Source organism: Rhinatrema bivittatum, chromosome 1 (assembly GCF_901001135.1).
Source record: "Rhinatrema bivittatum chromosome 1, aRhiBiv1.1, whole genome shotgun sequence".
In the NCBI taxonomy this organism is placed as follows: Eukaryota; Metazoa; Chordata; class Amphibia; order Gymnophiona; family Rhinatrematidae; genus Rhinatrema; species Rhinatrema bivittatum.
In genome coordinates, this window is record NC_042615.1 from 295,463,939 (window position 1) to 295,479,050 (window position 15,112).

The 15,112-nt window shown below is 41.2% G+C and overlaps 1 protein-coding gene across 4 annotated transcripts in view; it reads left to right on the forward strand.

Annotated features, from left to right (window-relative positions):
- Positions 1 to 15,112, forward strand: part of MCUB (mitochondrial calcium uniporter dominant negative beta subunit) — a 187,048-nt gene that overhangs the window by 129,864 nt on the left and 42,072 nt on the right. For all 4 annotated transcript variants that reach the window (XM_029596603.1, XM_029596610.1, XM_029596582.1 and 1 more), the window contains 2 exons: positions 10,116 to 10,191; positions 10,768 to 10,938. In XM_029596603.1, the coding sequence (XP_029452463.1) occupies positions 10,116 to 10,191; positions 10,768 to 10,938 (247 nt within the window). The remainder of the gene's footprint in view (positions 1 to 10,115; positions 10,192 to 10,767; positions 10,939 to 15,112) is intronic.

Below are 15,112 nucleotides of genomic sequence, written 5' to 3' on the forward strand. Positions count from 1 at the left end.
TTGTCTTTATAAAAAGCTTGTTTAAAAAGCCAGGTTTTCAGATTGGATTTAAATAGGTTACAGAGGAATCTGAAACTTACTTCGAGTGGCATGGAGTTCCATAGAACAGGTTCAGCCAGCAACAGTGCTCTCTCCCTTACTTGCGTGAGGCGTGCCGATTTAACAGAAGGGACAGTTAGTAGAGCCTTGTTTGCGGATCTCAGGTTTCTGTGTGGGAGTGTATGCGCAGTGTTGTGTTAAGTCATTTACATTTGTCTAATCTGCAACCTCATCCAGTCTTTCAATTGAATGTCACCTTTTTATTATTGATATCCACCATTGCATCAAAATGATCACAGCTCATTCATCATCAAACACGGTCTCGTAGCAGTAGGCTAATGGCTCAACGACCACAAGCTCAAACTCGGCCCCTCCAAATCGGAGCTTCTTTGGCTAAGCAGACAAGGGCACCCCTTACTATCTCTGCCCTCCCTCTCAGATACTCCTTTACAATCTATGAACTCCGTGCAGAGTCTGGGGATTCATCTGGACCACAGCCTGACAATGGAAGCCCACATCTCAAAGGAGGAAAAAGACTTCCCTTATCCATCTGTGCCATATGAAGCAGGCGTAACTTGCGCGCGCCGCCTCTGATTCCCCCGGCACAGGCCGCATACCGGGGGACTCGGGACCGCCCTCCTGGCCCGCCCCTGGACTGCCGACACGCCCCTCCCGCCCCTTTTACGAAGCCACGGGACTTGCGCGCGCCAGCAGCCTATGCAAAATAGGCGTGCCCGCGAGTGAGTGCCCTGCAAGCGTAAATCCGGCAGGATTTACGCGCGCAGGGCTTTTAAAATCTAGCCCACTGGTTTTAGCACATTTCCATAAGCAATGAATTAGAGTAGCATTAGATTCATTACATGTCGAGCGACTTCCTGTAGATACTCTTCCAGCTTTGAACAACCTTAAAGACGAGAAACTATTTTATGAAAAAGTCTCAATCGCAATTCTCTCAATATAACATTCTTTAACTTTATAAATCCCCAAATTGCATTTATATGTCATTTTCATGCAAGTCCACATTTAATTTTCTTCCCCATTTATCGGTTAATGACGCCAATAATGTAGGTTACTTTAAAGTATTAAATGTATAAAAGCATAAGGAGCAGTTATTATCCCTATAAATCTTCAACAGCCTCTGAAAGTCATATAATGTGTATTTAGACTTGTCCTGATTAAAAGACGACATAATGTCTTATTTAAAACAGATCAGCCTTTTAAATCTTTCATGGGAGTTATATTTGCACCAAATCTTATATCCTAAATTACCTTATCAATCCCTTGCCCAGAACCAGACCTGAATTTGTAAAACTTTTCCAATGGGATGTGATGAATCTTTATTCATACCCAGTATTTCCCCAAGTGTCAACATAAGAGTTCGCAAAACAAACGTATTTTGGAAAATGGATTATTCTAAAATGTCTTTTTATTAATGACACACTTTAAAATTAGGTTTTTTTTTTTAATATATATGTACAGTACATCATCGTCCTTAAAAGATGCTAATGTAGCAGACTCCTTCAGATTTTGTTTGTTTAAATCGAGGACTGAAGACTATAATCTATAAACATTCCCCTTCTTCTGAACCTTTCCTTGTAGGTTTTTTTTTTCTATTTAGATATCCTGAAATGTCTCTGTTGCAGTATATTCCATAAGATCTCCTTAATGATTTCAGGAGGCATGGGGGTTGGGGAGAAGTAAACGTTTCAGGATCCAAGCAGCTGAGCAGGAGGCAGAATTTCTCTCATTTCTGGTTTTGAAATTGGAAACAAAACCCAGAGACTCCAGGAATGATCTCCATCCTGTAGGCACTGCGTGGGCTTCTGTTTGTCACACAACGCAACGCTTATATCAGTGCAGTCTTGGAAAGGGGCGAGGTGTGCCCTTAATTGAAGAAAGGTCACATGAAGGCCTTCCTGACTGATGTGTAATATTTTGAATCTCTGGAAGTTCCAGCTTGGGAATGTTTGTTTTTTTGTTTGTTTTTTTGGGGTTTTTTTTTAAAGAAGCTGTGAATATGGACAATACAAAAAACCCAATAATTGGGGGGGGGGGGTGAGTTGGAGTTGCTGTGTTTTTCTTCATTTAACATTTCTTCTTGCCAGTTTACCTCCTGCTCTGCGGTTATGGGCAAAGGGAAGGGGGTGCTTAAAAAAATGTTCATCTGCAGGTCCCGGCAGACCACCATATCTGAGTTTTCTCCTGTCCTGCCTTCTCAGACTCCAGAGTTCAGCTTGGTTGGCTTTGGGGCTGGATTACAGCGGAAAGCTACCGAGAAATTCCAGCATTCCCGGGAACCAGAGTGTGAGGTTCGAGGCGCAGTGTTTGCCTCTGCGTTGGGTGAGGTCTCCTTGATGCCCAGGGGTCTTGGGTGCCGAATCGCAGGAGGTCGTCAACTCTCTTCATTAACCAAGCCTGCTTCTACGACGCTCAACAGTTTCTGGGTGGCTTTGGCTTCTATTGAAAAGTCTGTTTCTTCCTTACTTACTATTACTCTGGATAATCATTACAAAGTCCAAGAACAGGTTATATCAATGTGTGAAACTAGTGTCTCTAATTGGGAGGCTTCTGTCTCTCAAATAAAACTAAAAAAAAAAAAAAAGTCTACAGGTTAAGCAAATAGTAAACTTAACATCTGTTTCACGGAGGTTGGAAAATATGGCAAACCTTTCTAAGAATCTGAATCTGCGTGTGTTACTTTCCTCAAACCCCAGTGTTATCCCCCATTGAAACGTTTAAATCTTACATGAAGGATGTGCAACAAGTTCCTGAATTGCGGTTTCCTCCAACTCAAAACCTATTTTACCTGCCCTCTGTTAAGAAGACAGACAGACAGACCTCAGCAGAATGCTCCCTGGGGTGGGTCTCAGATTTTGGAAAATTCTGCTTCACCATCTTTTTTTCTACAGCCCCTTTATTGATGTTCATTTGTGTTCCTGCAGCATAGGAATCATATCCTTCGTTTTGTTTTGGGGTTTTTTTCACATCGTGAGGTTTTGTTTAAGGGTGAAAAAATGTGGGTATTGCCAGATTTATCAAGGGCAACAGAGGAGCGAAGAAAAAACATTTTTGGCTATGAGATCTGAGTTTATTTCCTTGGGGGGGCCTCTTGTATTGTCAGACACCCTTGTAAATGTTTAGGAGTTATAAATTCTGTAAGAGATGTTTTCTTGGATCCCTCTCAGTTGAGGGACTGCATTGACTCTAGACGTAACACTGCCTCACCATCCTCTTAGTGAATGTTCAGGGTGTGATTGTATTTGTAATATTTCAATTTTTATTGGTTTTTGCCCAAAGTCCATTTTCTTTCCCTCCTGTATTTGAGGTCTTTTTAGGGGGTTTTGTAACTGAATTTGTTTTGTTCTTTATATTATGTGTAATTACTAGTTTCATAGCTTCTTTTTTTTTCTTTTTCAAATATGTTTTATATTTGAATTATTGTTAAACTTTTAATAAAAATAAAGTTAAAGAAATCCCAATAATAATGAAGCTAATAAATATATGGACCATCATACAAATAGGCGATAGATTTTCAAGGCTATATTTTGTACCCTGGTACAGATATTTGCCAGATATAATCATCGTCCATATATTTGTGTAAAAGAATGTTAAATCGACTCTAAAATCAAGGCGCTTTTAAAGTGAAAACCGTTAAATGTCGTCTTGTTCACAAAAGAAATATCCAATGTCCAAAGCAGTGGTGAAATGTTTTCACATCAGTCGCTCTGATTCCCTTCTTAAAAGTGAGCAGTACAACCAGCCTTTTAGCAAGGAAGTTTGTTAAAATCCCGCTCCACTGGGCCCAGTGTGGCGGCTCAGTGGAGGCCCTGGGTTTGATTGCCAGGTCGGGACGTCAGCTTCCTGGGCTAGCTGGGGGTTGCTACGGAAGCAGCGTTCGCAGCCCCCTGCAGGAGAGTGTGTCATCATGCATTGGTGAGATCTAGTTGACTGGATTTGGAGCCCATGCATACGAGGCTGAGGAAGGAACCTTGGTGTATGGATCCTGGCTGAGGACGGTCTGTGCAACGATTGGACTAGAGTAAGTTGGGAGAAGATATTAAATGGGAGGGAGGGGGAATCCTGGGGTAGTTGTGAATAAAGTCTTATGGCACAAGATCCCAATCCTCCTGGCCCTAATTGAGCTGGATACCCAAAGGTGCAGGAAAAATTGAGGGGCTCAAAATATAAATAAATATATCTAGTACATTAAATGCCTGCTTCACTTACCTACATAGTCCATGCAAACCTCCCCATATTTACATATGTGACCACTTTGGACAGCCTTCTAAAGGCTGCCGTGGTGGTATAGAAATGAAATGAAAGGGCTTACGTGATATTTGCAGATGAGTTTTTCCGCTTTTTGCAGCTGAGCCACAGAATTCTCCAGCATGCTCAGGCTGAAGCCAGCATGACCCTGCATGGAGTAAGCTTAGTGCCTAGGGGGAGGGCCGGTAGCCACTGTGCATCCTAAAATTTGGTTGATTTTAGTGAAGCCCAGTCAGCCTGACTGGATAGGCCATACGGTCTTTTTCGGCCATCATATGTCTAGGTTTCTATGAAAAGCCAAGATTTGTCTCTCCGCCTCCTGCTGCTTGACTTGCTTTCTTGTGCTGTTCAGGCATCTGTAAAAGCCTTATCACCAAAGCATAGTGCCGTCCTCATCTTTCCTTCAGGGGAAAAAAAAAATCTGTTGCTTAGTAATTACCTCCTGTTACCTTGAAAATGGAGGTAATTTACTTCTAGTGTGAGGCTGCAAGGGAAGGAGAAGCTGATGAGACTGCTCGGTTTTTTTTGCTTGTAGGAAGAACTGTCCCCACCCCCACAGCTCTTAGACAAAAAAAAAATAGTGTTCAATAAAGCGGAATTGAACAAGAAGTACTTGTTCTGTTCCCAGACCATTTTGGAAAGTTGAAAAGATCATTCTGAGCAGAATAGTCTTATAGCAGGGCTTGCAGTTGCTAGAATCTACTGTACTTATTTCTAGTGGAAACAAGAGCATCAGAACACAGAATTTCATGGCAGGTAAGGACCGTAGGGCCCATCCTGTCTGCCCAGTTTTATTTCTGGTGCAATGCCATTCTGCACTTATCGCAATAAAAAAAAAAAAAAGTTGATGATCTTTTTACATAATTAAGAAGAACAAACCAGTTTCATGCCAGAAGAACATATTTTCAGAGCTGTCGGAATAAATAGCCAGAGCATGATGAGTGATACTGGCAGCGGTGGGGATGGCTGTGTGTTTTGTATTGTGTTTTTTTTCACTTTGAATAGAAGACTGTGTGTTGCTGAGCAAAGCACATACACGTTCATTCATGCTTTTATTTATTTTCTGAGAGACTCTCTGGAGCACCTGCCCAGTAACTGTGCTATTCACAATACACCAAAGTACATAAAACACGATGAATCTGTTCTGGAGCCAAATTCCAATTCATGTCCTTGGCCCCTGTGCTCTTCATAAAACACGAAACATCCCCCTATGAGTTGGCAACGGAGCTCCTTCAGTGAATCCTAGTCAAATACTCTTTCTATTTACTTGTTTCATTTTAAGCTGTGAAATCTTTGGGAAAAATGAACAGGGCACAAACAAATTACCCTAAGTTTACTTTGTGTGCTCTGGCATTTCCTGTATAACAGACAGGCCGATGCAGTGAGGTGCGCCCAGCCTAGCGCAGGGTTTTACTTGCGGTTGGGCGTGTGTTTCGGATGCGCAATGATAGCATCCCATGCAGCATCCTGGGGATGCTGCTTTTGGAGGAGAGGAGCGAGTTGGGTGGTCAGCTGCTGAGTAACTGGCCAGAGAGTTCCTTCCCCTTCTCCTATCGGCCCGCTGACATCTGAGAGGGCTGCGGGAGACTTGAAAAGCGGTGCAGTGTAGCGCGCTGCTGCCATTTTATTTGCCTTTTTTCGGTGTCCCTTGTTACGTGGACTAGTTTATGTAATGTTTGTGTTAAATATGTTTGCTAAATATGTTCTTGTAATTTAGCAAATATTTCATTTCTCCTAGGGACAAGCAGGATGGTAGTCTCGCGCATAGGTGACATCATCAGATGGAACCCGGCATGGAAAACTTATGTCAAAGTTTCTGGAAACTTTGGCACACTGAGCATGCCCAGCATGCCCTATTCCGCGCGGGGTCCCTCTTCAGTCACTTTCTTCTGTGGAGCTTTTGCATTGCGGTAGTGGCTTTTCCTTTGGAAATTGCCTTAAACTTTTTTTTCACCTAGGATATAGTATATAGCAGCACTGGAGAAAGTGCAGAGAAGGGCAACCAAAATGATATGGGGCATGAAACGGCTGCCCTATGAGGAAAGGCTAAAGAAGTTAGGGCTGTTCAGCTTGGAGAAGAGATGACTGAGGGGGGATATGATAGAAGGCTACAAAATCACGAAAGGACTTGAACAAGTTAATGTAAATCGGTTATTTACTCTCTCAGATAATAGGACCAGGGGGCACTCCATGAAGTTAGCAAGTAGTTCATTTAAGACAAATCAAATAAATTCTTTTTCACTCAGCGTGTAGTTATCCTCTGGCAATGAATTCCATAGTTTGTGGTTATGGCAGTTAGTGTAACTGGGTTTCAAAAAGGTTTGGATAAGTTCCTAGAGGAAAAATCCATAAACTGCTATTACGGTAATTAATAAGCAATAGTAATTTGTGATCTTATCTAATGTTTGGGTACTTGCCAGGTACTTAAGACTTGGATTGGCCACTGTTGGAAACAGGATACTGGACTTGATGGACCCTTGGTCTGACCCAGTATGGCATTTCTTACGTTCTTATGTTTGTCTTTTTCGGGTTTTTGCGTGAATTCATTGAACTCAGGTCCCTCTTGGTTACCTCTAGTTTCCCTAGACAAGTTTTTTGATGGTTAGGTAAGTCTTATTTATTGACCTCCTATTATATCTCCCCTCAGCCACTTCTTCTCCAGGCTGAAGAGTCCTAACCTCTTTAGCCTTTCTTTATAGGGGAATCGTTCCATCCCCTTTATCATTTTTGTCGCCCTTCTCTTTACATTTTCTAATTCTGCTATAATTATTGGTCCATTAGAATAGAAAGATATATGGGAAGATTCCTTTACCTCAACAGAGGACAACTGTGCATTCTTGAAGTTAAAATATAAACAAATCAGCACATTGAAACAATAAAAGATGATGGTGTTTATGGGGTTTATAATGTTTATGCTGGTTCATAATATTTGTGTACTATTTGATATTGATGTGTTTCATGTATCTTGAGTATATAACAATACATATAGTTGTAACATACTATAAAAGTTTAATATGCCTTTTCAGAAAGTAATTGAAAAAGACAGTTGATTGGTACTAAAATGAGAATTGCTAAGAGATGATGGGGGCAGAGAAAATCAGAAAAACTGAAATGTTTACAGATTCTGTAATTGATAGTCCTGGGGAAATTCTGCACTACTGTGGTGTGCAGAATTTGCGCAAAATTCCCCCCCCCCCCCCCCGCACAGAATTGGCAAATTCTGTGCAGAAAATAGCAGAGGAGACCCCCGCATGCTGTGAACAGAGCGCGTCCCGCGTGTGTTGCGGGACGTGTTCCGTTCGCAGCAAAGATGAAGGCCCCAGCGCGCTGTTTGTGGCGAAGATGGAAGGCCCTGGTGAGAGAGAACAGGAGGGTGTGAGAGAGAGCATGGGAGTTAAGGGGGGTGGGGATGCTTGAGTGTGGGTTTCAGAGAGAGGGAGCCTATAATGAGGAGATTGTGAAGGAGTGTGTATGTGTGAGAGAGATTGGGAGCTGGTATGTATGAAAAAGGGATCGTGTGTATGTGAGGGTGCTAGCCTGTGTGAAGGGATTGTGTATGTGTGAGACAGAGCCAGTGTGAGGGTGGATGCGTGAGAGAGAGACATAGGTAGCCTGTGTGAGGATGTATGTGTGAGAGGGAGCTTGTGTGGGTGTGTATGCAAGAGAGAGCCCTATATGAGGGGATGTGTGTGGGTGTGTATGCAAGAGAGGGACCTTGTATGTGGGGATGTGTGTGCGAGAGAGTGAGGGAGCCTGTATGAGGGTGTGCATATGTGTATTAGAGAGAAGGGAACATGTGTGTGAGAGGGAGGGACAGAGGGAGCCTGTGTGAGGGGCAGTACTGAGAACGGGGTCAAACTCTGGGTCTGGCGATAGAGTGGAAGGGGTTGAGCCTAGAGGTGGAGGGGAAAGATACTGGCAGGTGGAGGAGTTGGGGCCTGAGAGGACAAAGTGGCCAGGGGAGTAGGGAGAGCGAGTGGGAGGGACACTCTTACAGTGAATTTCTGAGGAAATTCTGCTCAAAATATTTAAAATTCTGCATCTTTAAGTAATACAGAAAAAAGTTATTTAAAATGTAATTACTTAACTCAATTTACATGCCAGTCTTTATTTTGACCAATATAAAGTTTGCAGAATTGTAAGTTTTTGTGTGCAGAATTTTAAATTCTTTTATGCAGAATTCTCCCAGGAGTAAATAATTGTTGATTATTATGTTTTGATTACCTATTACTATATTCTGAACAAAATTTCAATAAAATATTTTTGAAAAAAAAAATGTTAGTCATTTTATGGGTTTGACAGTTGCTTGGTTTTGAATGTAAATATTACTACTCTTAACATAAGGCTTGGGGGTAACCTGCGCGGAGCGATAGTGACTGCTGTAAGAAGCTTGCTGGGCAGACTGCTGTCATTACTATGTTATGTAACTTTGTGCTTCTGAGCAACTCTCTGCTTTCTTTCATCTAGTTTAAAACTGGATACAAATATTTAGTTCTGCTGTGAGATATTTTCTTGGTGTAAGTGGAGAGAATATCTGCACCTCCACAAGAGATACAGTGGCATTGGAAGGAGGACCTTTGTTCAATATGGAGTCCGAAAACCTTTTATAGATGGACAAATAAAATGTGTGTGTATGTGTAATTGCTTCATGGCTTGGTCAATCTGTGCACGCTAAAACACATTTGCACTGCTTTTTTGGGGAATGTGATTGATTTTTTTGTTTTCTTATGGTTTACACTTGGCATCCAACCCAAAATGGTCCCTTATCCTTTAATTAAACATGAAATAGAATACAAATGATTCACATGGAGCGCACAGGTTTCTGTGTTTTATGCAGATTAACTCGCTGTACATTGAAAGTACACTGTATAATAGGTTGAGCTGGGAGCAGAACATTTCTAGTTGTTGGGAGTTGTGCACGGTGTGTTAAGGGGAGGTTGAAAAAGTGAACATATGCGTGCAGTTTGCCCCATGGACCTGACGCGTGCAAACACCACGTGTAAAATCTGCAGTTAATATTTCCTATGCAAGAGTCACTTGGACAGTTGTAAGTACTTTTTCTGCGGGTACTTTTATTGTTTAAATGCCTTTTGTTTTCCTCCGGTTTTTTGATGGGCATTTACACTAGTTATTAAATTGCTTTTCGGCTCTGCAAATAAATAGTGTTGGGTCCAGCTGTTTGAGGTTTGGGCAAATAATTAAAAAAAAAAAAAAACAAAAACAAAAAAAACTAGAGCTGTATTCCTGGCCCTCAGGACTGGCTTGGGGGATCTGTCCCTGCCCCTTGGGGCTGCCGCAGAGGTCATCTGTTTCTGTGCTTCAGAACTGCAGGGGATGAGCTGCACTGAAACTTAGAATGCATTAAGACAAGTAGTGGACTAAGGAAGAGAAGCACCTGATGCAGCTCTAAGGGAGCTGCATCTTGCCCCTTTAGCACACAATGGCGTATATGTGAAAACTGTTTTGAAGGCAGTGCATGATTGCTGATGGATCAGAGGCAGATTAAGTGGAATAACAGAGAGACTTTGCCAAAGAATAAGCCAGAAAAAAATAATCAAATAAAATGGTCAAAAGATTACCAAACAAACTTAGTTACTTTGTGTTTTTCCATTAATGTAAGTACCATAATAGTTACATATTTATTTTAATACTGCCATCGGAAGGAAATTCTAGTGAAATGTGGTCCGTTAAGGAAGTGCATTGCCTTGGAGAAGTTTCATACAGCAGCATAATTAGTGCTTGCTGCTTCTGTACTGATTAATGGATTGATTAACCTAATTGGTTTTTTTTTTGTATTTATATTTTTACAGATGCTTGGTTTAAAAGGAACTGGCAACCTGAGATTCAGAATAGCAATCCTGTATGGCACACTGGTGCCACCCAGTGGTAAGTTGAGGAGAGGGGTGGTTTTTACTTGGGACTATAAATCCTTTTCAAAACTAAGCTAAATTAAAACTTTTGAAGGAGTGTCGTCGTCGTCCCCCCCCCCCCCCCCCCCCCCCAATACCTGTTACTGGATGGCACAGCAATGACTACCAAAAATGTACAGCATCAAAAGCACCCAAAGGAAATTCCATTGCCACATATGGATCTGCGCTATCCAGTGATTTTCATAAACTGGTGCAGTCTGCACCATTCACTATCTGATGGTGTAAAAGCCACTTTCCTTTTATAGTCTGGAGTATGGAATGTTGGTACCAGCCAATCAGTGTCCGGATTCATTGGGTGATAAGGGACCTTTGCATCTTACCTCCAAAACAAGTTTTTTAAAACTAAAGTTTTTAAAATATACTTTCCCATATTCTGTATTTTAATTGGGAGGTTTCAAGTAATTACCTTTTACAGTATTAATGCATGCATTATTAGATACTGTCCTTCAGCTAACTTATCCAGTGAAAGGTAGTAATACCCACTGACCTAGTTCATTAGGATGATGAGATTTTTTTTATTTCTCTTTTTCAGAGGTGACTGTGCATTTCAGGCATGGTCGACCCGTAATAACACTGATGCTGCCCTCCTGGAAGGAGCGCTGTCAGTTCGTGGTGAAACCCATGCTGATGACCGTGGGCAGCTTTTTACAGGACCTGCAGAAGGAAGATAAGGGCATTGATTCTGCCATGATCTGCACGACAGGTATCTACCCCTCCAAGTCTCTGGTAGCCCATGTTCCTTTTTATTATCTGTGCTCCATTTCAATCCTTTGCTTTCTCCCTCCACTATGCTTTTTTTCTCTGTCTTCTTCATATTACTTGAGCTCCTGGGGATGAGCAAATTTTAAAAAAGGTAGTAATGTCATCTCAGACTTCTTTCCCTCTCCCCTGTGATAGCATTTAACTTTCAAAAGGAGATTATGAGAAAAATGAAAGGAGCAGTTGCAAAGGTTGAGTTTATATGGGTCATGGATGTTGTTTATAAATACCATCTTGGAAGCCCAAACAGAGAAGGCCAAACAACTGCCAGCATGGTTAAAAGGTGAGGAGTGAGAGGCTATTCTAGCCAAAATAACATCTTTCAAAAAATGGAAATGGGATCCGAATGAAGAAAACAGGAAATAGCATAAGTACTGACAAGTTAGATTCAAAGCATTGATAAGGAAGGCAAAGAGAGAATTTGAAAAGAAGCTTGCTGTGGAAGCAAAACTCATAATTAAAACTTTTTCAGCTAAAAGCCTGCAAGGGAGTCAGTTGGACCATTAGATGCTCAAGGGGTAAAAGGGGCACTAAGGGAAGTCAAGGCCATAGTAGAGAGATACAATGAATTCTTTGTTTCAGTCTTTACTGAGGAATATGTTAAACTCTCACCCGCCCCAAACTTTGAAGGGAACGGGCTATAAGTAATTTTAAATAAATATGTAAGGCAGATACCCATGCCAATAGTGATGATTCAGAGGAACTGAAACAAATCTAAGTGAACCTGGAAGACATACTAGAGAAAATTAACAAATTAAAGAGTAGCAAATCACCTGGACCAGATAGTATACATCCCAGAGTGCTGAAAGAACTGAAAAATGAAATTTCAGATCTATTGTTTGTAATCTCTGAACTATCATTAAAACCAGGTGTGGTACCTGAAGATTGGAGGGTGGCCAATATAATCCCAGTTTTTAAAACAAATTCTAGGGGTGATCCAGGAAACTACAATTCGATAAGCCAGATGTCAGTGCCAAAAAAATGGTTGAAAGTATTCTAAACAATATTTAGATAGACATAATTTAATGGGACAAAGTCAATATGGATTTAAGAAAGGAAAGTCTTGCCTCACCAACTTGCTTCATTTTTTTGAAGGTGTGAATAAACATGGAAAAAGATGAGCCAATTGTGATAGTGTAACTGGATTTCAGTAAGCATTTGCCTCCAGTCTCTCATGAGGTACTTTGTCAATGTTCTGTTGTGCATTGAGAACTGGTTAAAAGAAAACAAAGTATGGTTAAATAGTTTTCTCAATGGAGGAAGATGAATAGTGGAGTGTCCCATGGATCTGTGCTAGGACCACTACTTCTTAACATATTCATAAATGGGAACAATGAGTGAGATGATCAAATTTGCTGATACAAAATTATTGAAAGTTGTTAAATCACAAGAGGATTGTGCGAAATTGTAGGTGGACTTTGCAAGACTGGGAGATTGGGCATCCAAATGGCAAATGACATTTATTATGGACAAATGCAAAGTGATGCATATAGGGAAGAGCAACCCAAATTCTAGCTACACAATGCAAGGCTCCACATTGGGAGCCACCACCTAGGAAAAGGATCTAGGTGTTTTCATGGATAATATGTTGAAATCTTCTGCTTAGTGTGCGAAGGTGGCTGAGATAGATTGCTAGGGATTATTAGGAAAGGAATGCAGAATAAAACAGAGAATATCATAATGCCTCTGTATCACCCCATGGTGTGACTTCACCTTGAGTATTGTGTGCAGTTCTGGTCACAGCATCTCAACAAAGATATGGCGGAATTAGAAAAGGTATAGTAAAGAGTGACCAAAATGATAAAAGAATGAAATGATTCCCCCATGAGGAAAGACTAAAGTGGTTAGGGCTCTTCAGCTTGGAGAAGAGAAGGCTGAGGGGCGTTATGATAGATGTCTATAAAATGAGTGGAGTAGGAAAGGTAAAAGCGAACACAAAGGCTAGGGGGAGATATTCAATAAAATTACTAAGTGATACATTTAAGACAAATGGGAGAAAATACTTCTTTGCTCAATGATTAATTCAACTTTGGAATTCGTTGCTGGAGAATGTGGTGAAAGCTGTTAGGGTTTGGACAAGTTCCTGGTGGGAAAAGTCCATAAACCATTATTAAAGTGGATTTAGGGAAATCCACTATCCCTGGGATAAGCAGTATGAAATGTGTTGGCCTTTGATATCTGCCAGTTACTTTGTGACCTGGATTGGCAGCGGTTGGAAACAGGATACTGGGTTTGCTCGACCTTTGGCCTGAATTAGTACGTTACATTCTTCTCTCTCCCACTGGTGCTACCTTCTCTTGAAAGTGGATTCTTTCCATTATCTGTACAAATTACTTCTTTTCAGCCTATTGGCAGCTCCAAGAATCTTTGTCCAGTGCCTCATAGTATTAGCGGGGCCCCTGCATCATCAGGTAATTCATTTTCCTGTACCTGGATTGGTTAGTCACAGCAAGCTCCTAGGAAGAAGTATTGCTTTCTCTGCGCAATATGTTTCACCTTCTGCAGGCTTTGGGGTTTCTGGTGAACTTTGCCAAGTCTAATGTTGTGCTCACTCAGAAAATCAAATTCATCGGGGCATGGATAGACCTCCAGCAAGAAAGTTTTTTTTTTCTTCTGTCAAAACAAGTGAACACAATGAGATTGCTCATTCACAGACAGCCAAAGCGATTCTCATTGTTTTAGGTCTCATGGAGGCAGCCATTCATGTAGTCTCTCTCCCACCTGCCTTCATATCCGTTACTTGAAGTGGAGGTCTATGCTATCAGTGGGATCAGCTCACTCAGCTAATGTCAAAAATGGTACAAGTTTCCAGGAGCATGCAGCGAGATTTGCAGTAATGGTTAAATTCCTGCATATTTCAGGAAGGAGCTCCACTTTGCACTCTTCCCAGTCAAATAACCCTAATGACAGCACATCTGTACAAAAAGAATGGGGCACCCACACAGATTCCTTTTGAACCTTAAGGCACGTGGTCTCTCAAGGAAAACCTATTTCAGACCATTCTGTTGGAATTAAAAGCAATAAATTGTCCTCTAACAACCTTCACCTCTCCTCTTCAGGGTAAGAACATCTTGATTCAGACAGACAACCAGGTTGCCATATTTTATGTCTACAAACAGGTGGACACAAGGTCACAGATGATTTGCCAAGAAGCATTGAAGATTTGGCAGTGGGCACCCAAGAATCAAGCTATTTTACAAATCACCTATCTTCCAGGAATCTCCAGCATGCTAGCAAATTGTCTCAGCAGAGTGTTCAGTCCACATGAGTCCAGTCTGCAGCCAACAAACTATTCCATTTATGAGATCTGCTGTCTGTTGACCTTTTCACATTGGAACAAAACAGAAAGCTAAAAAATTTTGACCATTTCTACCCAGCAATCTCAGGTTGGTTCAGGATGCTTTCCTGCTCGATTAGTATATGGGTTTCATGTATGTTTTTCCACAGATACTGCTGATTGCCAGAACAGTGCAAAAACTATGACAAAAGCATGCTTGGTTGATCCTCATAGCTCTAGTGTGGCCTCTATCAGATATGATTTGCATATCTTGTACAACGTTTGAACTACCCCTCCATACATCCTGCCTTATTAACGGAACTGAAAGAATGTTATATCATCCGAACTTTCCATCCATCAACTTAATTGTGTGGATGCTGAGCATTCTGTGATCACTGGTCTTTCTTTGCCCAAAGAAATTGAAGACATAATGGTTTCAGGTAGAAAACTATCAACTAGAAAATATTATGCCTTTTAAATGCAAAAGATATTTTGCATGGTGCTATTTTATTTTGATTTCAAACATTTGCTCAAGTACTTGCTCTTTCTTTCTGAATCTGGTCTCACTACATTCTCTGTGAGTACATTTCAGGGCTGTAGTGGCTTACCATGTTTTGGTAGACAAACCCATTTCTACTTATCCACTGGTGTCGAGATTTATGAAAAGTTTATGGCATGTTAAAACTCCAGTTCTGTGGGATTTGAATATGGGCCTCTTTCAATTGATGAAGCCACCCTTGAGTCATTTGAGTCAATGTCGCTTAAATTCTTGACCCAGAAAATAGTGTCTCTTGTAGCAATACCTCAGTTCAAACAGTCCGTGAACTCCAAGCTCTTATTT